General features: G+C 40.1%; 1 protein-coding gene across 1 annotated transcript; it reads left to right on the top strand.

The window, feature by feature from the left end:
• The first annotated feature begins 14535 nt into the window (after positions 1 to 14535).
• On the top strand, positions 14536 to 25026 carry dct (dopachrome tautomerase). Its single transcript, XM_034011131.3, has 8 exons — positions 14536 to 15086; positions 18282 to 18581; positions 20291 to 20391; positions 21876 to 22042; positions 22178 to 22357; positions 23744 to 23879; positions 24179 to 24380; positions 24648 to 25026. Exons 1-8 carry the CDS (start codon positions 14786 to 14788, stop codon positions 24818 to 24820), a joined length of 1560 nt encoding a protein of 519 aa, XP_033867022.3. The 5' UTR covers positions 14536 to 14785; the 3' UTR covers positions 24821 to 25026.
• Positions 25027 to 25593: the final 567 nt, after the last annotated feature.

Below are 25593 nucleotides of genomic sequence, written 5' to 3' on the forward strand. Positions count from 1 at the left end.
GTCTTGCCTTTCTTTTATCCTTTTGATATGAATAAAAACAAAATTTCACTTTCCTTAATTTTCTTAGAAATGTGTCATCTGTGCAGTGAATTGTGGGATTGTAGTTCTGGGCAAGGTGTTCTCTCTGATTAAACTTGACAAACGCATACATATCCCAGGGTTAAGTTTATCGTGACGAATCAGTTGCACTTGATAGTTTTCAAAATATTTTCATTGTCAGTTTATGGGCTCAGTATGGCAATATATATATATATATATATATATATACAGACGTGCTCAAATTTGTTGGTACCCCTCCACAAAAAACGAAGAATGCACCATTTTCTCTGAAATAACTTGAAACTGACAAAAGTAATTGGCATCCACCATTGTTTATTCCATATTTAATAGAAATCAGACTTTGCTTTTGATTTTTTATTCAACATAATATTGTAAATAATAAAACAAATGAAAATGGCATGGACAAAAATGATGGGACCGCTAACCTAATATTTTGTTGCACAACCTTTAGAGGCAATCACTGCAATCAAACGTTTTCTGTAGCTCTCAATGAGACTTCTGCACCTGTTAACAGGTAGTTTGGCCCACTCTTCCTGAGCAAACTGCTCCAGCTGTCTCAGGTTTGATGGGTGCCTTCTCCAGACTGCAAGTTTCAGCTCTTTCCATAGATGTTCGATAGGATTCAGATCAGGACTCATAGAAGGCCACTTCAGAATAGTCCAATGTTTTGTTCTTATCCATTCTTGGGTGCTTTTAGCTGTGTGTTTTGGGTCATTATCCTGTTGGAGGACCCATGACCTACGACTGAGACAGAGCTTTCTGACACTGGGCAGTACGTTTCGCTCCAGAATGCCTTGATAGTCTTGAGATTTCATTGTGCCCTGCACAGATTCAAGGCACCCTGTGCCAGGCGCAGCAAAGCAGCCCCAAAACATAACCGAGCCTCCTCCATGTTTCACTGTAGGTATGGTGTTCTTTTCTTTGAAAGCTTCATTTTTTCGTCTGTGAACATAGAGTTGATGTGACTTGCTAAAAAGCTCCAGTTTTGACTCATCTCCCAGAAGGATTGTGGCTTGTCAATATGCATTTTAGCAAATTCCAGTCTGGCTTTTTTATGTTTTTCTTTCAAAAGTGGAGTCCTCCTGGGTCTTCTTCCATGGAGCTCAAAAAGCGACGGATGGTGCGATCAGAAACTGACGTACCTTCACCTTGGAGTTCAGCTTGTATCTCTTTGGCAGTTATCCTTCTGTTCAATCTGGGGTCGATTTTCCTCTTGCGGCCGCACCCAGGGAGGTTGGCTACAGTTCCATGGACCTTAAACTTCTTAATAATATTTGCAACTGTTGTCACAGGAACATCAAGCTACTTGAAGATGGTCTTGTAGCCTTTACCTTTACCATGCTTGTCTATTATTTTCTTTCTGATCTCCTCAGACAACTCTCTCCTTTGCTTTGTCTGGTCCATGTTCAGTGTGGTGCACACAATGATACCAAACAGCACAGTGACTACTTTTCTCCATTTAAATAGGCTGAATGACTGATTACAAGATTGGAGACATGTGTGATACTAATTAAAGAAACTAATTAGTTTGAAGTATCATTATAAGCCAATTATTTATTATCTTTTCTAAGGGGTACCAACAAATGTGTCCAGGCCATTTTAGAATATCTTTGTAGAATAAGCAATAATTCATCTCTTTTCACAGCTTCTTTGCTTTATTCTATGACATACCAAAGGCATGCAAGTATACATGATAAAATAGCTTTTAATTTCATCACTTTTCAGGAGGAATGAACCATTATTTCAATGAGCTGTAAGGGTACCGACAAATTTGAGCACGTCTGTATATCTATATATATATATATATATATATATATATATATATATATATATAATATATGTCTGCGCCCTGGATGAGAGGAAAATTAGCATCCATTTGGCTTTTAAAATGCTCAATGTGGAAGTTAATTGCCATTGATTGGTACTTAATTGTAAAAGTGAGGGAAGGACAGCTTTTCTTGTTTTGAAATCAACACGTTCATAAAAAGGTGTGTTTTGCGTTATTTAATACCTGCTGACAAATACTTCGTAAAGGTAATTACTCTGAAAATATGAGTATCAGCACATCCCTATTACATATGTTTTACTTATGTAAAAACACTTTACATAAAGCTTACATTAGGGATGAAATGAAAGAGCAGCTTCTGAACTCAGATGAAAGCACTTTAACTTATCATTGAAACAAAAAATAATCACAACAACAACCACCATGCAGATTCTTGCAAACATCATAAAATGTTAAGGAACAGTTAAAAAAGAAAAAGACTCATTTGAGAATAAGTACTCTTAAAGGTTTTGCGTCGAGGGCTATACCCACTAGCTAATGACAATACTGGAAAGATTTATTAGCCTAAAAGAAAGTAGACCGATTTTCTACTTGGCATGTGATATTTCATCTGACAAAACAGTATTTTGCATCTTGACCGCAAAGACCCTTTTCCTTTTAAATTATTGTATATGGCTAAATTGCTGATGCTGTAATGTAAGAATCTATTCATGGTCATGTGAAGTGATGCTTTAAGATACAAAAGATCGTAGCTCTTAAAAAGCCAAAGGCAATGGTAACATTGTGTACTGGTTTATTCAATAGGTGGCAGAGGGACGGTTGTCAGCTAAACATTTAAACGCTGTCAAGGATATCCATATTGTACATATGTAGCAGTGAAAGCTCCTTAGAGGAGGCAAGGGAGGCAGGTATTCCTCAATTTCAAAGTGAAAAAAAAAATGATATATATATATTACACACACACACAGAGGTTTCCAGAAGTATTCACCCCCTACAAATAATGTCAAATTTTGTTGAATTACAAATAATGTATGCACAGTTTTTCAAACAAACTTTTTTTATTCAAAGCTGTAATGGTTAAACTGAACACTGTTATATGAAAAGGAGGTTAAATGTCAGCAAAACTTGCAAAGAAAATGTACAAAATGAAATTTACTGGTTGCATAACTATTCAGCCCCTTAAGTCAGTACTTGGTAGAAGCACCTTTTGCAGCAATTGCTGCTATTGCTGCGAGTCTTTTTGGATAGGTCTCTACAAGCATGGTAAAATTTTTGCCCATTCTTCACGGGAAAATTGCACCATTTCTGATAAGTTTGTTGGGGATTGTCAATGGACTGCAATCTTCAAGGCTTGCCATAAATTTTTGATTGGATTCAAGTCAGGACTTTGACTGGGCCACTCAAGAACATTAATTCTCATCTTGTTCAACCACTCCAATGTGGCTTTGGCTTTGTGCTTCGGGTCATTGTCCTGCTGAAATGTGAATTTCCTCCCCAGTTTCAGTCTTGGCTAACTCAAACAGGTTTTCCTCAAGGATTTGCCTGTAATTTGCACCATCCATTCTCCCCTCTATCCTGACAAGCTTCCCAGTCCCTGCTGAAGAGAAGCATCCCCATAACATGATGCTGCCACCACTATGCTTGACAGTTGGGATGGTGTTGACTGGGTGATGTGCAGTGTTGGGCTTGCGCCAGACGTAACGCTTGGAGTTTAGACCGAAAAGTTCAATTTTTGTCTCGTCTGACCACAAAACTTTTTTCCACATGTCTGCAGTGTCATCTGCATATTATTATTATTATTATTATTATTATTATTATTATTATTTATTTCTTAGCAGATGCCCTTATCCAGGGCGACTTACAATTGTTCCAACATATCACATTATTTTTACATACAATTACCCATTTATACAGTTGGGTTTTTACTGGAGCAATCTAGGTAAAGTACCTTGCTCAAGGGTACAGCAGCAGTGTCCCCAACCTGGGATTGAACCCACGACCCTCCGGTCAAGAGTCCAGAGCCCTAACCACTACTCCACACTGCTGCCCTTACTTTTTCGCAAACCATAGTGCTTTAAGACAAGGCTTTTTGAGTAATGGCTTCTTTCTTGCCACCCGTCCATACAGGCCAGCTTTGTGTAGGGACCGACTTATTGTTGATGTGTGAACACTGACTCCCATCCCAGACACAGAACTTTGCAGATCTCTGTTGGCTTCAGAGTGACATCCCAAACCAGTTTCCTGCTTGCCTGGCTGCTCAGTTTGGGAGGGCGACCTGATCTGGGTAGTGTCTGGGTGGTATGATGCGTCTTCCACTTCTTAATGATGGACTTCACTGTGCTGAGAGGGATAATCTGTGCTTTTTGAAATTTTCTTGTACCCTTGTGACAGGATAGCTGAGCGTGTGGTGTAAATGATCGTCAGACCAGTCCAGGTTTGTTGGTAAAAACTCCCGGCTTTAATTCCTCACACGGCAAAAAAACCCCAACAAATAATAATATCGGGATACACAACAATGTGTAACCCGATTAAACAATAATAATAATAATAGCGCCGGGATACACAACAATGTGTAACCTGACCAAACAAAGGGAAAAAAAGGTTGCAGTCCCAAATAAACAAACTTATACTCTAGGAACGGGAAAACACGGGGGGTAATAAAATCCAGCACTTCCGGGTTCGCGCTCCTTCCTCCAGACTCCGGAGCGTCCCGTTACTGCTCTACCAACAAATAACACACAGACAAGGGGTTAGCAAGTTTTATCCGCGCCACACAACCTCCTTTTATTCCCCTGAATATGCTTTGTCTTTCTCTCTCACTCGCCGTCTCTCTCGCTGTAACTTGCCAGAAGGAACAGAACCCTGGGCCACGCCCCCTTTTGTACGCTCCATCCCGTCCCCATTGGTCAGCGAGGGCAACCGCCGTCGACCAATGCATGATTGCCACAGCGCTTCCCATCTGGGTTGATGACGTTGTGCACCGTGGACCCGCCCCCCTTTCCAGGTGGCCGACTTCCACCTTTCCTGGGGGTGTCTGCTCCTCCTCCCTAGCGCCCTCACCGGTCGGGAGGGAGATCTAAAACAAGAGTTCATTCCTTCTTTGTCACATATCCCACCGCTCAGAGTGGAGCCGAAGGAACACTCGGCCAAACCTACCATGCCCATTACTCCCCCCTCCCGGGTCTTTCCCCGCACGATGCACCATATGATACATATAAGGCTGCAATGCCAAATGCCACCTAGTTATACGAGCATTGCTATCCTTCATAGTGCTTAACCATCTGAGTGGGGCGTGGTCCGTGACCAGATCAAATGAATGTCCCAGTAAGTAATATCTGAGGCAGTGAGTAGCCAATTTAATGGCTAAGCACTCCTTCTCCACAACGGAGTAATTGCGCTCCCGAGGAAGCATTTTTTTACTAATGTAAAGAATGGGGTGCTCCACCCCATCAACCCTCTGAGACAAGACCGCCCCCAAACTAACCTCTGACGCGTCGGTATGGAGGAAGAATCTCTTCCTAAAGTCTGGTGATATTAGTGCAGGAGCCTGGCACAGTTTTTGTTTAAAGGTCTCAAACGCTCCCTGACACTCTTCTGACCACTTGACTAAATTTGGCGCACATTTCTTAGTGAGGTTCACCAGGGGATTGACCACGGTGGCATACTCGGGGATAAAGTGGCGGTAATAACCAGCCAATCCCAATAGTGACCTTACCTGGGACTTGGTCTTGGGGACCGCCGCATCCACCAAAGCCTGGACTTTGGCGGCTACGGGTTTCACCTGTCCATTTCTCATGATAAATCCTAAATACTGAGTTTCCAATTTAGCAAACACACATTTCCTCAGATTGGCTATCAGCCGGGCAGCCCTTAGAGACTGAAGGACGGCTATAAGTCGAATTACATGCTCTCTCCAGGTGGAGCTATATATAACCACACCATCAATATATGCTGCTGCATACTCACGATGGGGTTGTAACACCTCGTCCATCAGTCTCTGAAAGGCGGCAGGCGCACCATGTAGCCCAAACGGCATGGTTTTGAAATGGAACAGACCATCTGGAGTTGAAAATGCCGTTTTTTTCACATGAATCGCGGGTCAAAGGGATCTGCCAATATCCCTTCGTCAGGTCCAGAGTTGAGATAAACCTGGCCGTCCCCAGTCGGTCGAGGAGTTCGTCGATCCGAGGCATGGGGTAGGTGTCGAACTTGGCGATAGCATTGACCTTTCGAAAATCGACACAGAAGCGATTAGTGCCGTCCTTCTTGGCCACTATAACAATGGGACTGCACCACTCGCTTCTGGAAGGCTCAATGACCCCAAGTTCAAGCATCGCCCTCACCTCGTTCTGGACGCCACTCCGCCTGCTTTCTGGGATCCGGTAGGGCCTCTCCCGAACAGTGACCCCTGGTGGAGTAATAACAGCATATTTGGTAAGATTAGTCCTGCTGGGCACATCAGAAAACACATCCCCAAATTTCCCAATCAACTTACGCAATTCTACTTGCAGATCCGGAAGTAACTGTTCCCCCATTGAAATCTGGCTACCTTCTCTCAACAGGTCGAGGATGCCCCGCGGCTGCCGGCCATATAGCAGCTCAAAGGGGGAAAATCCCGTTGAGCTCTGAGGCACCTCTCTCACTGCGAAGAGTAGGTAAGGAAGAAGAGTAGCCCAATGTTTCTGCTCCTGACTCACAACCGTCTCAACATTTGCTTCAATGTTTGGTTAAAACATTCCACCAGTTCGTCCGTTTGGGGATGATAAACAGACTTCCTGATGGGACGTATTTTTAGAATTTTGTACACCTGCTGTAGCGTTTTTGACAAAAAGTTCGTTCTGTGATCAGTTAATATTTCTTTTGGGATCCCTACTCTAGCCATAATCTGACTCAACTCTTTTGCAATTGCAGTGGCACTAGTGGACCGCAACGGAACTGCTTCTGGGTACCACGTTGCATAATCCACCATCACTAATATGTGTGTGTACCCGGAATCAGAAGGCAGCACTGGCCCAACTATGTCCATTGCAACGCGTTCGAAGGGAGTGGAGATAATAGGCAGTGGGACCAAAGGGGCGGGGCGCACTCGACCCGGTGCTACTCTCTGACATTCCGGGCAGGTAGCTACATATTTCGCCACCTCGGTGTAGAGTCCGGCCCAATAAAATCGAGCCAGTATTCGTTCCCTCGTCTTGTCAACACCAAGATGTCCTGCAAAGGGGATGTCATGCGCCAGCCTCATGACCTTGGGTCGACAGGACGGGGGAACCATCAACTGTTTGACAGGCTTCCCTGTGCCCGGGGCTGGGTTTACCCTATATAGTAAGTGCCCCTCTACAACGAAATGAGGATATACCAGTGTCCCAGTGCCGTCAACATCCTTACCCTCAATAGACCGGACCTGTTCCCAAGCGTGCACCAGTGTAGGGTCGTTGTTCTCCTCCCACACTAGGTCCGCGCTTGAGGCCCACACATCCGGGATATTGACGGGGGCTGGAGCAGTCTCTGCCCTCGAGGGTCCAGTAACCTCGCTCCCCCGGTCACACTGTGTCCCCACCCCCTTCGATGGGCGTTTGGGACCATCAGAACCTTCCCCCGCCAGACTCCAGCCGTGTCTTATAGATGCGCACTCCCACTTTTCCTTCCGTCTCTCCTTATGTGTTTTCCTAGGATGAAAAAGTGGAGAAAACAGTTCTGCATGGAAAGGAAAAATGGTACCAATTGCTTCCATTCCCCGGGGGTCTGCCGTGTCTACACGTGTGGTCGAGGCTGCCGATACTTTTATTAAATCCTTATATTGCGGCCAGTCTCGACCCAGAATGATTGGGTGTGGTAACTTCTCGGCCACCCCTACTACTAGGTGGCACTTTATCGGACCAACCGATAAGTATACTTTTAGAGTGGGGTATGTCGCCGTATCTCCATGGATACAGGAGATTGCCACCTGGCCTTGTGGCTGCCACGACATACCGCCAAGGAGAGCTGTTCGAATCAAAGTTTGCTCACACCCTGTGTCCACTAACGCGTGGGTGTTCACATTTCCCAGCACAACATCAACAATACACGGACCCTCCCGACCATTTCCCCATTTCTTACCCGTCTCAGACGCCAGGTGACACGCGGCCACGTCGCACTCCATGGCTGCCGGGCAGTATCTAGCAATGTGTCCCGATTGCTGGCACCTGAAACAGATTGGTGGGGCAGAGGGTAAGGACGGCACATATTTGTCCCGCTGCTGGTATGCCAGCGGGGCAGGGGGAACCATTCTACCCCAGCTGGGGGCCAACCTTTGCCTCCATGGTAAGGGGGCCGGATGGCCCGATGGGACCGGTGATCTGACGGGTCTCGATCCGGGAGAGGGGTTTGGTGGCGGTCCTTTGGTAGCGGAGGGAGGAGGGCAGTCCAGCAAGGTGGTTCGGGCGGACACGAGGGAGTCCTCAAAATTCTCGGCCAACGCCATGGCCTGTTCCAGGGTAGTGGGGTTGTGTCGGCGAATCCAAGCTTGTGTCTCAGCCCCGACCACATGGCAAAATTGCTCCATCACAATGGCTTCCCCCATCTGAACCCCAGTTTTCTGGCTGGGGTTTAGCCATTGCCCCATGTGGTCGCACAATTGCTGGGCCACCACCCTGGGTTGGGTGTTCGGTGGCCGCCGGAACTCCCGGAATCTGACCCGGTGGGTCTCCCCCGTGATGTTGAGACGACGGAGGATAGCCTGCTTTACCAGATCGTACTGGTCAGCGTCCTCATTAGTCATGGCCCGGTACGCTGCTAGCGTTTCCCCAATCAAGCAGGGTCCAAGTTGACTTGCCCAGTACTCCCAGGGCCATGCTGCGGTGGTAGCCAGTCACTCGAACGCTACGAGGTAGGCTTCAGGGTCATCCTCCGCCGTCATTTTCTGGGCCCAGGCCTTTGGGGCAACCATCACGGGCCCCGTTGCCGCCGCCGTCATCCCCATCCCGACCCTCTCGATGAGGGCCATGTACCGCTCCTCCCTTCTCTGTTCCTCGGCCTCCCTCCGGCTGTCCAAAGCCTCCAGGATCGCTGAGAAAGTGGTTGGGTCCATTATCCCACGATGACACCACGTGTGACAGGATAGCTGAGCGTGTGGTGCAAATGATCGTCAGACCAGTCCAGGTTTGTTGGTAAAAACTCCCAGCTTTAATTCCTCACACGGCAAAAAAAAAACCCAACAAATAATAATATCGGGATACACAACAATGTGTAACCCGATTAAACAATAATAATAATAATAGCGCCGGGATACACAACAATGTGTAACCCAACCAAACAAAGGGAAAAAAAGGTTGCAGTCCCAAATAAACAAACAACAAAAAAAAGTCTGTCTTCCTCTTATACTCCAGGAACGGGAAAACACGGGGGGTAATAAAATCCAGCACTTCCGGGTTCGCGCTCCTTCCTCCAGACTCCGGAGCGTCCCGTTATCTGTTGGTAGAGCACTAACACACAGACAAGGGGTTAGCAAGTTTTATCCGCGCCACACAACCTCCTTTTATTCCCCTGAATATGCTTTGTCTTTCTGTCTCTCACTCGCCGTCTCTCTCGCTGTACCTTGCCAGAAGGAACAGAACCCTGGGCCACGCCCCCTTTTGTACGCTCCATCCCGTCCCCATTGGTCAGCGAGGGCAACCGCCGTCAACCAATGTGCGATTGCCACAGCGCTTCCCATCTGGGTTGATGACGTTGCGCACCGTGGACCCGCCCCCCTTTCCAGGTGGCCGACTTCCACCTTTCCTGGGGGTGTCTGCTCCTCCTCCCTAGCGCCCTCACCGGTCGGGAGGGAGATCTAAAACAAGAGTTCATTCTCTCTTTGTCACAACCCTTCTCCTGCTCTGTGCCTCTCTACCACTTTATCCCTGACTTGTTTCGAAAGCTCCTTGGTCTACATGGTTGCTTTGTTGGATTACTATGTGAATTGCGGCTTGAAAGTCTTTATATACCTGAGGGAAATTATCTACAAGTTAAACCACTTTGAGTACACACAGGCTGAAACCATTTCACTAATTTTGTGATCTTTCAAACACATAATTTGCACCTGAGCTGATTTAGGGCTGCAGTAGCAAAGGGGTTGAATACTTATGCAACTGAGATTAATCTGTTTTTCTCTGTAAGTCTTAATTATTTATTTTCTATATGCATTTTTTAACTTTATCAAGTCTTTGGACAGTTAAAGAAATGAGAAGAACCACTAAGAAAGTGATTTCTGTAATTTGTAATTGTTCTACTGAAAGATATACCAGACCAGAAAAGAAAAGAAATCCATCATACCGCTAGGACAAATTTAAAAACTTGACAGAAAGTTAAATACGCAACCAGCATGTTGTTGACATGCAAGGATGATGGGAGTTGTAGTTTCCGTCCGCATTTCTGCTAATTGTCAGTGTGTACCAGATAAACTACTATTCCCAGACGACACTGCGCACCTATATGCCTATTGCATTGTGATACCACTGCCTTTCTCTGGGAACAAATCTAGTTGTTAGTGTTGTTTCTTTCTCTGTTAGTGTTTGTTGTAAGTTGTGTTTATATTATTTTAGCCCTGCCCCAGCGCAGGTAAACCCTTCAATTTCTTTTTGCCTGTACAGTATATTAAGTCTAGCCAATTTAAGTCTGTATAGGATGTGCTTGATTTTTGTCTGCCTTCTTCTGTAACAACTTTGTTTAGAAAATATTTTATGCATAGTATGTTAGTGAGGTGGTCTTGAAATTAAAATGCTATGTCAATGATGTATTCGGTGCATTTTTAAACATATGCTGGCAGTGTGTAAAAAATTAAGTATATTAGAATAAACTATGATGGGCTACTGTTTTCTTATCTCTGTTGGCTAGTGGAGAAAATGTATTTAAACAGCCAAATTGGGGTAAACCTGTTAAAGTGCACTTGTAGATCTTGTGATCTACCCCTCCTACTATGCACTGGACATCCCTGATCTACACACCGTGTTACTGGATTTTTTTACATTTTTATTTTTTTTTAAGGTCATTCCAAGATTTATATCCTTGCTGCAACGTAACATAAAGTGGTAAGCAATGTTATGCCATGTACAGAAGACACATTTTCATGTAAAAATGTGAGTTTTACAGGAATAGTTTATGTATATTGAAAGATATTATACTAAACAGTAGGTTGGTGTGACCCATTTTTTCTTGGTAATGACAACTTTAAATACTGACAAGTAACTTTTTGAAAGCCAGTACTGTATATATTTCGTATACAGTGTATACTATCTTGATTCAATAGCCTCTTGTCACAAGGATGGCTGGTGGATGACGTCACAGACCCGGAATGAACGTACAGACAAGCAGTACTGGGGTTGAAACTGAGACGCTGTGGCACTTCGTGTTTTATTAAACAAACAAATAAAAGAGTTGAACAAACGAAACACAAGACCTGTACAAATACTATGCATTTAAATTATGATATATTTTAAAAATATTTATTTAGATAAAAAAACCATTGCATCAGACTCCGAGGCTGAACAGTGGCTGGATTATGTCCGTGACAGGTAAGATACCTGCGGCTGGATTCACAGACCCCCAATAACACTAATCTTGGACAACCTTACATCAAATATAAAACATTCTAGTACATTTAGTAGTGTTATGCATTAGAGAAGTTGAATCAAATATGACAGTACTGAATAGTTTACTGTACAGAACGTTCCTGATCAAACAAGATAAAAGATTTTAGCAAGCAACCATGTATAATAGTAATTATCTTAATTAAGATTTAAAATCTCTGTTTAAATTTAAATAGTATGTATATTGTTTTCTCATATAGACCGTACAATGATCTGAGGTATCCAGTGAATTCAGAAAAGCTTCAGAGACTTGGCTGGAGGCTGAAAGTATCATGGAAGGAAGGAATTGGAAGAAGAAGTATGTGTGATTTTGTGTAGTGCATAACATCAATAAAAAAATAAATAAAAAAAAAATGAGAATTTTACTATTGTGTGTAACTCTTACATAAACAGGGGCCATTGTGGAGTTGCTGTTTTCCTCCACTGTATTACTAACTCATCAATGACACAAGAAACAAAAATGTATTTGATCTAACAACTTCACTTTAACTCCTATCTATTATTATTATTATTATTATTATTATTATTATTATTATTTGTTTATTTAGCAGAGGCCTTTATCCAAGGCGACTTACAGAGACTAGGGTGTGTGAACTATGCAACATCTCACCGAAAGACGGAGCACAAGGAGGTTAAGTGACTTGCTCAGGGTCACACAGCGAGTCAGTGAGTGAGACGGGAATCTCCTGGTTACAAGGCCCACTGGCCCACAGCCTCCTCGCATGACACCACTGACAAGAGTGTCTTTAGTATGGAACATTTGATGTATAGAGCGGGATGGCCTAAAATGTACAAATACCATGCTAAAATTCCCCTTGATTACGGAAAACAAAAATTGTTATTGTTGTAAAATGCACCCCTGTTATGACATGTATGGCAGATTGCTCAGGATCCTTACTGTTTTTTTTATTATTATTAATGCTATTAAGGTAGGGTAATTGCTATACTGCCTCAGTAGCTGTGAGCGGAAGAGAACATAGAAACAAAGATTGGTTAAGACAGTCAATAAAATTGTAAAAAAAAAAAAAAAAAAACCTAATCCCAGAAGATGCATAATTTGATTGCTAATTGAAATCTGAAGTGGAGAGGAGGATTTCAGGTAGCAAGACAGTTGGTTTTAATGTGCCTCTTCCTCAAACGGGTTGTACCTATATATATATTGGTTTATTCCTTGGTAATTTCTCCAGCTACATCAAACATTTGGTATGCAAAAATAGCACCAGTATGCAACAGACATAATCATTCCTTATTGGAAGCACCAAAGAGACTACTGTTGAATTATTTGAACATTTATACTGCAGACAAATGACAGCACATTTTTTTAGGGAGTGAAAAACGCATGTCATGTTATTGCACTTCTAAAATGGAACCCTACACCCCATTCAAAGTGAATAGGTTGTCAAGAGAATTGTGGCATGATTCTGAAAGTTACAAAAAATGCTGGTATAGTGACACTTGTAGCCAATAAGATTGCTCAGTCTATTCTTTGGCATATTATAACAGGGTCTTTAAAAATCCTATTTTTTGATTGGTTGATTAGAGTTCTGAGGCATGGTTTTGTTTCAGCGGGTTCTTTTTTTAAATGATAATAATATAAAATAATAAGAAGAAGAATATAAAAAGTGTTGCCACATTTTCTACAATTAATTGGGGGTTTCTTTGCCAAATAGTTTATAGGCCAATCCCTATTGTAAACGAGATTATTCAATGCACTTATTCAGTGTCATAGTAATCAAGCATAGGCAGATACAATAAACACTAATTAGTCCACGTCACGAAAAATAATAGCAATAATAACCTGAAATAAATCAAATGCAATAACGAAAGTATACGATATAATTGCATGCATACAAGAAAAACACTATAGAATTGTTGCTGGCTCATTGGCGTGAGGCTTATTTTGTAGATGAAGACAGAATGTTTCGCTCAACAGCACAACAATCAGTCAGTTTAATTATAACGCTTTATTAAACTTCAAGATGAGCATGCAATACGAAAAAGGCATCAATGCGCATAGTTACCAATTTCGGAGACAGCAGACTGCAATCTTCATTTCTGCATCTGGTCTAACAAATAACTTCTAAGCAACCCGTGGTGACACCACTCTACACTTTGTATCGCCTACTGTCTTTTTTTGTTGTTTTTTTTTGTTTTTTTAACAGGTCTTGATCAGCCGTATATACCAGCTGAGAAACCTGTTGGGGATTTACAGCTCCTGTGTTTTTAATTACTAATGACTGTACAGTCTTACTTCCCACAAATTAATAAATACATAATTAATAAATACATTTAAAACGAATACATCGGTTATTCATGACATACTCGTATCTTGTTTATGCCACGAATTATTACAAAAATATAAGATATAAGATATCAGATAATAATAATAATCCTGTCGCTGTAACTTACATAATGTAATACAGAGTCTGAAGACATAATAAAACAAAAGCAAGCATCCTACCAGCCCTCTCTCTAACTGAAACAGTACTGAACATCTACACGGTAAAAAGGATGTACGTATGAACGTAATTATGCTACTATGTGCATACAGAAAAGACATGTACATTGCAATACAGCATACCGTATATGGGTTCATTACAGTATGTATGCATTTATTATTATTGCAATATGGATGAATGGGGCAGTATAACAACATTACTATTACAGTATAATTATTACAAACTATATATTTGACAGTATGTATAATATTACTACAACTGGTGACCGTTTGAATAAACATACATACGGGCCTTTGTTTCACAGAACAAATACTGATAATGTTTAAAAACTAAACTGCCTACAGCACTGACTGCCTTTCAAGTTTTGAATCGCAATATTTTAATATTTTGGATTTTACAGCACAATGTAACGTCAAACCACATTTTTCTCCCCCTCTGGTTGAATTGACCTAGATATTTATGTTGTATAGGACCCCCTAAATACCAGGATCATGTGCTGATCACAAGACATGTTTCTGACCTAATAATCCATCTCATTTGTTCTGTGTGTCAACCGATATAAATGCACCACACGGTGTAGTGAAACCTAAGGAAATAGAAACAACGGCATCAGATACCACCTGCTTTTTTTTTCTTTATCTGGTGTTAATTACTGCATGTAGATAGGCTATAGTTAATTTCTAAAGCAAAATGCAGCTGTGCCGTATTTAAATTGATTTTGCCGACCCTAACTAGCAGAACAATTCCTTAATTGTTTGCTGAAAACCTAACAAAATAATTGGATAAAAGTTTATTTGTTAATTAAAACAACCACAAGCGCGCATAAAATTAGCGAGAAATCGATTTACAACTGTTGTGGTGAAGGCAGTGTTTTCTTTATGCATGACGCTATGCATCGGTTTTTATTGATTTCCCTGTTTTCCACCCTGGTTTCATGGGTTCTTGTGAATGCCCAGTTTCCCAGAGTGTGCTCCACTGTGGAAGCGATTGTTTCCAAACAGTGCTGTCCTCCGCTTAGCTCTGATCCTGGAGACGTGTGTGGATCTTCATCGGGACGAGGGAATTGCACAAACGTGAGGGTGGATGAGAAGCCTTGGAGTGGACCCTACAGACTACGGAATGTAGATGACCGTGAAAGATGGCCCATCAAATTCTTCAACCGGACCTGCAGGTGTTCGGGTAAGTAAAACTGCCTAGAAAAGCAGGTGGGATTATAGCGTAAAAAGGCCATTATATGACCAACCTAATTAACTACTGTAGGCCTAATTTAATTATTTATTTAGCAGACGCCTTTATCCAAGGCGATTTAGAGAGACTCAGGTGTGTGTCTATGCATCAGCTGCTGAGTCACTTACAACAACTTCTCACCCGAAAGACGGAGTACAAGGAGGTTACGTGACTTGTTCATGGTCACACAGTGAGTCAGTGGCTGAGCCAGGATTTGAATCGGGGACCTCCTGGTTACAAGCCCTTTAACCACTGGACCACACAGCCTCCTCCATTTACACTTTTTATAGTACAGACTCTAATCAAACTATTAAAAACGGTCAAATAAATTACAATTGAATATATTTTGCAATATCTAGACGTGCTTTATATACACTGTAGTTAACTATCTCTGTTTACTTAACTACACCTGTCCTGGTATATACGGACAGGTTTAATTTGATTCGTTCCCAGACACGGCATAGTGTATAATATAGAAAATGTTGTTCCTCAGTCCAGTGTGTGTGTGTGTGTGTGTATGTATGTATGTATGTATGTATGTATGTATGTATGTATGTATGTATGTATTATAAAAATAGGGATAAAAAGGTCAAAAGAGTCCCATCAGTAATGACTTACTCTAAACTTTTGCCCAATATTTCTAAGATAGTTTGGAAACACTTGCGTATTTTACATAATTCAGAAAAATTAAAAGTATTTCTTAAGGCCCCAGTTGTAGCATTCAAAAGAGAAGCTAACTTAGGTGATGTTTTAGTTCACAGTAAACATAAACAAATAATTGACAAAATAGGTTCTATGAACATGTGCACCAGTAGATGTAAAGTGTGTAAATACATGGACAAAAGTAAAAATATAATTAAACATAAGAACACCACATATCCACTAAAAACTAATACCTACTGTAAAAACAGCAATGTTGTTTTTGGAATAGCCTGTGAAAAATGTGATGAAATCAAATATGTTGGAGAGACTGGAACTACTTTTATATAAAAGAATTCAGAACCACCTTTCATTAATTAGAAATAAAAAAATGAATGAACCAATAGTACAGCACTACCAGTCAAGGACATGGCATAAATGATGTAAAGTTTGTAGTATTAGAACAGCTAAAATTAGATAATGCGATATAAATATACATTTATATAAAGTAATGTTAATTAGAATTAATACAGATTCAAAGATAGAAGTAAAAATGATGTCACAATATATAGAACACCATTACATCATGTAAGAATATATCATGGATTTGAATGTAAACAATAACAAGTAGTTGTCATGCCATCAAAAACCTATAAATACCTCCAATGTTTTGATTCAAACAGACTCCCTTGAGAAAGATATGTACAACATATCGAAACGTTGGGCAGCTGGCTCTTTGAGCTAATATATATGCACATTTTACAGCAATTACAAACTACTCAAGTTTCTGACACCTTCAAAAAATATGCACATTATGAGCAAACCATTGCAAGTGCAGTAGTACCCAAATGCCATATTTTACTACCTATGCAATTGTGCTATAATACTTAAGGAAAACAAGAACTGTCAAATTATGGCTGCATGGGTGACTTCCATGAGAAATGCCCTAAATCAGGGTGGATTAAAGTGAGGTCCATTTAAGTAGTTCAGCGTCTGCACAATTAACGATGGGAAAGTGGTAGTAAGCATTCACATGATTTGTGCAGACGTCTGACCCAACTGACCTTCAATTTGGGTTCTGGATCTCGTGATGCATTCTTTGACTCTCGTCACTGCAACACGGGACATCTACTCAAAACCGAAGACCAGTACATTAGGCTACTAATTTGTATAACCATGCCCTTTTTTCCTTCAGTAAAACACTGACGACTGTTTCGGAGACTACCAAATAGTAAAATAATCCAGTATTGGTGATTTGTAATCTGCTCTGAAATTTATAATATGTGAAACACCTGTTTTAAAGGAGGGTGCATCGTTAGGTGTGTGGATTTCTAGGGCTGCAACGAAGGGTACGTTTTGACCTTCAAAGGTTCGGAACACATCGCCGAAGGAAGGTTCGAACCTTCGCTGGTATTCATTTGCATAATTTACTAGGTATGTCACCATAGCTACTTGTTTGTATTTGATTGAAAATCCTATTTTACAGATTCCATATAAAATGGAATAAAACATTCATATGTAGTTTACAAATACGTTATGTAGAACGGTAATCATGTTTTTAATTTAAATAAACATACACGTTGTTTATGTACACAATTGATGCTGCGTGTACGTAAGCTTGCATTGAGCAGCGCCAACTGCAGCGGATTTAGGCAAACAAACAAACTTGTCACCGTTCTAAGCAGGTTATCGGTCACAGTGACATTTTACTACTACTAAAAATAACATTAACTTAGCATTGTAAAATGACCCCAGAGGTTGGATGTGCATCCATGGTAAATCAACAGTCGCTTGCACAGTTTGCATTCAACTTTTGTTTGCGTTCAGTTTGAGAAACCATGTTTACAGTTATCCATTGTCGATGTTGCATCCAACAACAAAAAAAAAATCAAGCAGGTTAGTTAGTCCCGATCTCCCTTTCCTAAAACCATGCTGACTGTCTCCCAGGATACTGTTACCATATAGGTAATTTTCCATTTTGGATCTTATTATAGTTTCCATAAGTTTACATATAATAGAAGTCTTATTGGTCTGCAGTTACTTGGTTTGGTTTTGTCTCCCCTTTTGTGGATCGGTATTACGTCTGCAATTCTCCAGTCTGTCGGTACAACCCCGGTGTCAAGAGACTGTTGCATGATCTTGGTTAATTAACTTTCTGTTGCGACAAACATACCAAATTCTCTCTCTCTCTCTCTCTCTCTCTCTCTCTCTCTCTCTCTCTCTCTCTCTCTCTCTCTCTCTCTCTCTCTCTCTCTCTCTCTCTCTCTCTCTCTCTCTCTCTCTCTCTCTCTCTCTCTCTCTCTCTCTCTCTCGTTCTGAGAGAACGCTGCTTCTGTTGGAAACGCCATTATCCAGAGCAATGTTTTTTGTTTTCTAAAAAAAAAAAAAAAGATTGCTAGCAGAGAATTATTGGTGAAGTTTGTGATCTAATCTGCTGCAAAGCAATTGTGCGTGGTTTGTTACATCGTTTGCCTGTGTGTCCCTAATGTTATCTCATGTTTTCATCAGGGAACTTTGCTGGATACAACTGCGGAGAATGCAAGTTTGGTTGGACTGGTCCCAACTGCGAGCAGAGAAAGCCTCCTGTTGTTCGAAAGAACATTCATTCTTTAACTCCACTTGAACTGGAGGAGTTTCTTGACGCACTCGATCGAGCAAAGAACACCACTCACCCTGACTTTGTGGTCGCAACCCAACACTGGCTGGGCATGCTCGGACCAAACGGAACCGATCCACAGGTCGCTAATATCTCTGTCTATAATTATTTTGTGTGGCTGCACTACTACTCCGTTAGAGACACTCTGCTGGGTAAGTGAAATTATGAAAAACAATATGTTTTTAATCTCCGTCTCAGCCTTGTTTTAAAAACGCAAGCTAAATATGTGTATGCAGTGTCCTTTAAGTACGAAATCCACTAGCTGTTTGTGTTCAGCAGTTCAGTTACGCATTTGTCATTAGATCTTAATTATTGTATTTTCAACCACTTTTGGTGACCCAGTTTCATTGAAGAGTAAATTATATATTTGTGTATCTACCGGTGGTTATTGCTGTTTGGCTGTTGCACAGTTGTATGTGGCTGGAATCAAGTAGAGCAAACCGTTTAAAGAGTATATCGCTGCAGAGCTAAGCGGCTCACACAGGGTAGTGCTTCATTGACCTTCAACACCCCTACTACGTGACCACAATACCCTACGAACCTTGGTTTTAGGGTTAGGTTATTATGAAATTAACTTCTTTTTAGTAGCTATCACCTTTGTAATCGGGCTGTAGCATATAATTAGGGCTTCTGATTTTCGGTTTTAACCGAAAAAACCAGAGACCACCCGATACAAAAAAAAAAATCTGTGGATCGCCAATAAACACCAGAAAACGGTGGAACTGGTTAATCAATTCATGTTGACTTTACCGCTTTCCCATTAAAAATAAATCTACAAAAATAAATTGTGTAGCTGGGCAATGTCCCGCCTTTCTGACTTGCATCTATCCTTGATTCGTTCTGAATACTTTAAACCCGCCCCAACTACTGAGTGACAGCGCATTCCTACATTTCTATTGGAGACTCCGCTTGCGAGATTTAAAGCTGTATTACAGTTGATACGGAGGATAAACAGAATTGTAGCGTAATGTAGAAAATGCGTACACACAAAACCCCCAGAAGAATGTGCCTGTGACCATGGGGATTTCGTTGTGGATGAAGGAAAGAAGGCACAACTTAAGTGTGAAAGTACTGTCGAGTTACTAATATACATTTTGACAAAAAAAAAAAAAAAAATGCTCAAGCATTTTGGAAAGTAGTCGAAAACACTAATTTCATACAATATATGACAAATGAAAGCCCCCCCAAAAAACGATTTACATACAACTCGAAAATAGCTCAAAATAAGCACCAAAAATACAATTAATAAAACCCGAAAAGTAGAAGCCCTGCATATAATGATGTCTATTACGAGTTGCGCACGCAGCACTACCCTGTGTGTGTTACGCTGTGGGAGCCATCGTTCTGCAGCAATACCCCTCAACAGTTTTGGCACTAACTAGTCAAATAACACCACCTGGTGGGGAATCAAAATACTTTTTCAATGATTTTTTTTGTGTGTTTTTTCTATGCTTCTTCCAAGTCAAGAATAATTTAAGCATGGAATAATTATTAAATTTGTCTATGGCTAGAATGACCAAAGTGCGAGACAATAACATTGCTACCAATACTGAATACGAGTACTGTTTAACATTATCTTGCTTGCCTTGAAAGCAAAATACAAAAATGAGTAATCACTTTTTTTTAAATTTTTTTTTAATGCCTACATTCATTAGAATACTGTGAAGAAATGTCTCAGAATAATTGAACTGCTCCTTCTAGCATGTGTGTGGCTCCTTACTAGCTTAATACTGTTAATTTAGTTGTATTCTTCTCAGGAAATGTGCCTTTGATTCAAAATCGAGCCTTTTGAGTATGAAGATGAAACCCTTTTTCGGTCAGTTAAAGTTTTTTGTCCGGTTTCTTTGTTGTTTTGCTGCAGGGCCTGGCCGTCCCTTTAAAGCAATCGATTTTTCACACCAAGGGCCTGCCTTCATTACCTGGCACAGATACCACCTGCTACAGCTGGAAAGAGATCTTCAGGTTTGTTAAAACCCCGACTAGATAGGAACAAGAATGCTTGTCTTTCATGTAGAAATAGCAATGGACAAGGAGAGAATCATTATTGATGCGTTTAGGTGCAACTCAAGCAAAGAAAATTTGTTTTTCCAAACACCTTAAATTTAAGGTTTACAAACTGTATACTATTAATACAAGTAATCGTAGACCTTGTGAATAAGCAGTCGTCATGGCTGACTTTATATGTATTCTGTTACTATAACCCAATACATTTACTTTTGTGTTCTTGCATTTAACAGTAATTTTCGTCACTGGAAGAGGCTCTGTCTGCATCTTTTGTGTTTCTCTCAAACTAATCTTCAAAAACAAAGCTCATTCCATTGAAGTATTGCTTCCACCTGAATGCTGAAAAGCCCTGGGATGTAATTGCTCTGTATGTAAAATTGCAATATATATCCCTTTATCTGTGATGAGACTGTCTAGAGAAACAGTTTCAACATGGGTAGAGAAGACTTGGTGTTTTATTAAATGTTGTATTCTGTTTTTTTGTGATGTAATGTCTTGATCTAGTTTTGAATAACTTATTTATGGCCTTGCTATAACTGGCATCTCCTGCAATACATGCTAATGTCATCAGGAAATGCATATACCATATATTTTTTTGTAGACCTAGTTTATACGTCTACAAAGTTTTATATCCTTCAAATCAACCCACTGATCCACACAGTACAAAAAAAGATTCGTAATGCTTTTACTAAATGCCAAGAAGCAATTATTTTAAGTTTTATTTTTAAAAAATATTTAAAAGAAAAAAAACATGGATACTGAATTTATGTAACCTGCAATCCTGTGTTAAGAGCCCTTGTACCTTTATTATTATTATTTATTTCTTAGCAGACGCCCTTATCCAGGGCGACTTACAATTGTTACAAGATATCACATTATTTTTTTACACATTATTTTTTACATACAATTACCCATTTATACAGTTGGGTTTTTAATGGAGCAATTTTAGGTAAAGTACCTTGCTCAAGGGTACAACAGCAGTGTCCCCCACTGGGGATTGAACCCATGACCCTCCGGTCTGGAGTCCAGAGCCCTAACCACTACTCCACACTGCTGCTACCTGTATTGGATTTTGTAAATGAAGCCTCCATTTTAGAATACAAATTTGGGAAGCGTACTTTTTAGATAAAAACTAATTTTATGTTCAACACTTTTGCCGTACAGATCGAGAGGAAGCTGGACAAATGTAAAATACAAGCAAGCTATCGCTCTTAAAATCAACCTTTTACAAAAATGATTCTGCAGGGCTGTGTGGAACAGACGGGTCTGTTTTCCACAACACAACCATAGGCCACTATAAACAGTGTGTGGGTTTATTAATTTGAAATTGGTTTAGTTAGACTGTTCTGTATTCTGAAGCTGGTCCTTTCTGTTGCTTTATGGTGGTGCTGCCTTTCAAACAATTTTCACAGTCATTCTTTTTTCTGTCTTGATTTCTGCAGAAGCTAACTGGAAATGACAGTTTTGCCATTCCTTATTGGAATTTTGCCACTGGATCGAATGAATGTGATGTCTGTACGGATTTGCTTTTAGGAGGATCACGTTCAGATGAACCAGACCTGATCAGTCCTGGTTCAAGATTCTCAAACTGGGGGATTGTTTGCAACAGGTTATAAATAAATAAATAAATAAATGCAGCAATTGTGGTTGGGGAAGGATTTCATGTTTCTTCAGCTGAAAACTAACCTGATTTAACTTTTTTTTCCTCCCAAAGTTTAATTTGTTAATCTGTCAACTATTTCAGCCTAGATGAATATAACAAGCTGGTTACTCTCTGTAATGGAACCAATGAAGGTGTGCTGAGGAGAAACCCATTTGAAAGGGCCAATGTTCGTCTTCCAACCATGGACGATGTGCAGAGCTGTCTCTCCATTAGGGATTTTGATAGCCCACCTTATTTTCAGAACTCTACTTTCAGTTTCAGGTAAACTTGGCTAAATTATTATTTTTTTAAACCATCTTTTGTTTTTTGTTTTAGGCAAGCTGTTCATCAGGCTTGTCTGAAAGGCCTGGGTGTTTTATTATCCATGGAACAGCCTTGAGCAAATGTCAAGACTGTTATTTGTACTGCTGCATGAAATTGCATTATTTCTTCACACTTTGTTTTGTCATCCTAGTAGTTATGTTGCAAAATGGGCTTTGTAAGCAATGGCTGACAGAATTGTGTGGACTGCTCTCTTTGTCTGACTATCTTGGAAATGCTCTCGTGTCATCAAATATGCTGTCCAGAGTTTTTCCTCCAATTGACTCTGAGCTCCAAAATTGAACAATTGTTTCTGAACGTTCCAACTTAAAGCAATATATTAAATTAATTTAATTGAATCCTCTGGAAACTGCTGATGTTACGAGGGTTAGCCTGACCAGGTTCAAAGCTTTATCAAGTTTTCCTCCCATCCTTCTGGTTGTGAACATGCATGTACTGTTGGGTGTTTTACATGAGACATTTTTGGTGTCATTCACAAATTTAAAATAAATTATGGCCGAAATTTGAGTTTTTTTTTGTGTTTTTTTTTTTTTTTTTTTTTTTTTTTAAGAACATCTATTTGTTCTGTTACTGATGCTGACGTAGGTGGTCAAATAAACTGTCTGTCACTTTCAAAAACTGGGTCACAACATTTCCTAGTATAGCAATGATCTTTACTATGCCAGAGGTTGACAACATTTTTTTTAATTTTTTTTAAATATATAACCAGGCTTATTTGGTTAGTGTTATGTTTTATACAATGTTTGTGATGTACTTGCAGCTTTACTGTCTTCTTTTCCAGCTCTGTTAGTACAGTAATTTAATTGGGATATGTAATAGTCCCTGCTAGAGATGGTTTTATTGAAAATTGTCTTAAGTCAATAACCTTATTTAAAATGAATTTAATCTCGTTTATTTTTTACCAGGATTTATAAAAATGTCCAGACATACAATGGTAGTTTTTAAATGCAGCTTTCCTCTTGAACTGGTTAAAGTTGTGAAATAGTTCGAATTCCACTTCTAGTTGGTTTCCAGGCCCTTTTCTAATGTAAATGACAGGTGGTGTTAAGTCTTTGGAGGGACATGATGGTAATTTTAGAGAAATGCAAGTTGTCATATAGCTGTTTTAAGCAATTGAGTGGCCATCGTAACAATTATGGAAGTCTGTGCTTGTGATGGACGATAATAGTCTTGTGTGGGACACTGGTCTAAGTGAGTTGTTTCATAATTGCTAAATGGGTCTTTTATAGGTTTAAGTGGGGGATGTTGTATTGCCCCATATCTTGTAAGTACCATAACCTGGACTTGGGAATATACAGCTGCTGTATTTTAATTTTTTTTTTCTAGGAATGCACTTGAAGGATTTGATAAACCTGATGGCGAATTCGACTCCTCTGTGACTAACCTTCATAACCTGGTCCACTCATTTCTCAATGGAACCAGTGCTCTGTCCCACTCTGCTGCCAATGATCCTATTTTTGTGGTAGGCACAAAGATTGTGAATGTATTTACTGAACCTGGCAATGTGGAATTTGCTTAATTTTATGTAGTGAGATTCACTTTTTTTCTTTTTTTTTTTTTTTTTTTTGGATATCTTTTAAAAATGAATCCTATAGGTTTGTCATGGATATGAGATGACAGATGTGATCCACATAGTGAATAACCATGTATTTCCAGATCTATCTTAAAAATGGTTACAGAACTTGTTAATAATGTTATATATATATATATATATATATATATATATATATATAAATTACTGTTTGCTGCTGTCCCTGCTAGGTTCTGCATGCTTTTACTGATGCCATTTTTGATGAGTGGATGAAACGGTTTGCTCCATCCAACTCTTCCTGGCCCGATGAACTGGCTCCTATTGGTCACAACAGAGATTACAACATGGTACCATTTTTTCCTCCAGTAACTAATGAAGATCTTTTTGTGACATCAGAACAACTGGGGTATTCCTACGCTATTGATCTCCCAGGTAATTATTTAATTTTAATTTTTATGCTGTGCGTACCATAAGATTTGCAGATTTGGTTCAATTTCTGATCTTTTATTTCTTCTTTAACACTGATGGCATTTTAAACAATTTCCACGGCACTTTTATTATATACACAATCGCATAGAACCAGTGTTTTATACAAGAGCTGTTTTCAATGAGATCTGGTGTAGTAACTCCTAGTACTCTGTCCCCAAGCGTTCCATTATTGAAGAATGGTGTGAATTTTTTTTTGTGTTTTATGAACAGGTGATGCTTCTGCAGCAGCCGTTCTGCTGGGATCTGCCCTTGGTGGTGCCTTTTTGGGACTCCTCCTTTTACTTCTGCTATTAGGTCTTTTCATAAAGAGAAGACCAAAACAAGGCTTTGAACCTCTACTAAAAGCAGAGTTCACAAACAAAAAGTATACTGAAGAAGCTTAGTCCCATTTTGTAATTGTAATCGATTGTTTATCTTATTTTTTTTTCTGCATCCTGTGAAACTAGTGAGGTAACTGATAGATTTATGTAGTACATAATCATGAAATGTCAAGTGAGAAACTGCTTTATTTCTACATAACTATTTTTTTTGTACAAAAACTGTTAAGGTGCTGTTTTTGAAAAGTTTTGCATTAAATCTTTCAACAAGCTTTTTTTTTTTTATTTATTTTTTTTTCACATTACCTATAGTCCTCTTAAAGAGCCTAGTGTAGTGTTCTAAACAGCCATGTTAAGAGTTTTTGCAGCGGCTGCTGTACTGTGTCTAGATGCTTGTTTGACTTCCAAGGGCCTGTTATGGGAATTTAAAAAGAAAAGACCTGGCAGCATTTGGGGGGGGGGGGGGGGAAAAGCAATCGGGATGTCTAGAAAGAGCCGGCTTGGGTAGAGAGGATTCCTGTCCTATACTGTTACATAGTAGAAAGGATTGGAAATGTTTAGTGTACTAATTAAATGCATCTTCTTGAAGGCTACTAATTTGACAGACAACAGTGAAAACATTCTTAAGTGTTGAATCTCTGAATTGTTAGATCCAGTTATATGACAATAATGGAGGGGGAGGGGGAGGGGGAAATCTTATTAGCAGAACTAGACTGAATTAAACTTGCAAACTAATTAAATTTATGAATTCCCTGGGTCTATTTTCTCTCAAGGATATGCAGTCTGATGAATGCTTCTGTTAAAGGATGAAGAAACAAAACTACAATTCAATGTAGTTT

This window comes from Acipenser ruthenus, chromosome 8 (assembly GCF_902713425.1).
Source record: "Acipenser ruthenus chromosome 8, fAciRut3.2 maternal haplotype, whole genome shotgun sequence".
NCBI lineage: Eukaryota > Metazoa > Chordata > Actinopteri > Acipenseriformes > Acipenseridae > Acipenser > Acipenser ruthenus.